At 37.8% G+C, this 1,268-nt stretch overlaps 1 protein-coding gene across 1 annotated transcript in view; it reads left to right on the top strand.

Moving 5' to 3' along the window:
• The window catches only part of LOC101856653 (collagen alpha-1(XII) chain), a gene marked incomplete in the record, with an annotated part of 17,109 nt that overhangs the window by 5,390 nt on the left and 10,451 nt on the right, over positions 1–1,268 (top strand). The window contains 1 exon segment of the mRNA XM_005097917.3: positions 327–432. Coding sequence (XP_005097974.2) covers positions 327–432 — 106 coding nt within the window.

The raw sequence follows: 1,268 nt of genomic DNA on the forward strand, positions 1-1,268 counted from the left end.
TTATGTTAATAATGGCAGCAACAGCAATAGCACCAACACCAACAACAACACAAAAGCAACAACAACAGCAACAACAATAACAAAACCAACACCACCACCACAACTACAGATGACAACGACAACAAAAAAACAACAACAAAAACAACAACAACAACAACAAGAGCAACTACAACAACAATAAGAACAACAACAAAAACAACAACAACAACAACAACAGTGACACTGGAAGGAACAATAGCAGCACCAAGACACAGATAATGAGACAAACTTTGGATCTTCCAAACACCAAACACCCCCCCCCCCCTCTCTCTTCTTCCCCAACGTAGGTGAACCACGCTTTCGACACCATTCACCAGTCAAATGGGGGCTCGACTCAGACTCACATCGGCCTGGAATTCGCCAAAAACTCCATAAGCCAGAAAGGGAGGCCAGGTACGATTTTGCCCTTCAAAACAAAATTATGATATAGACCTATAGTGCGGTCAAAAATTCACGGCGCCACTTATTGTCCAATATCTCCTCAACTATCGAACATAAACTCTCCAGCTTTTGAAAAGTGTCTTGTTTCAATTTGTCTTAACAGATCAATATTTTTGTAAAGATGTGTCGGTTCTATCCTAGAAAATTCCTTAATAAATACTACTAATAAAATCCCAGTTGGTGGTTTGTACTGCCTTTAAAAGATTTACAGCTGGGACGATATCGCTTTTAAAAGCAAGTCCGTCATTTTTTCTAATCGCGAGATCATCTTTATTGAACGCATGTTTTGAGAACTTTTAGTGCAAACAAGTGTTCGCTATAAGATTAATTTCTTGTAACTAGTTTTGCCACTAAAAAGTATCATTGGTGAGCTGTGACGTAACCCAATATGCATACAAAATAAATGTGTGTGAGAAGCGGGAAGTACTGTGAACAATTCTATTTTCCGCGAGAAGGAGACAATAGTATATTATTCTATATAAATTTATGAAGAAAAGTTTTTTAGTCTAGCCTCAATTGCTGTGGAAAAATATGATTAAGTTAAAACAAAATGAGACAAACTGCTGTGCAAAATATGGGTGACATTGCTTCACCCGTTATAAAGATATTTGAGGATAAGTTGCGCCACAAATTTTTAAACACTCTATAAGCCCTACAGCACCGTTAGTCCGACCTCGGTTTTGACCAACGAACGAAAAACTGGAGCTGTCCTAACTGGAAGAATCTTTTTATTGAATCATCATCATCATCATCATCATCATCATCATCATCATCATCATCATCATCAT

The sequence above is a fragment of the Aplysia californica genome, unplaced genomic scaffold, assembly GCF_000002075.1.
Source record: "Aplysia californica isolate F4 #8 unplaced genomic scaffold, AplCal3.0 scaffold00167, whole genome shotgun sequence".
In the NCBI taxonomy this organism is placed as follows: domain Eukaryota; kingdom Metazoa; phylum Mollusca; class Gastropoda; order Aplysiida; family Aplysiidae; genus Aplysia; species Aplysia californica.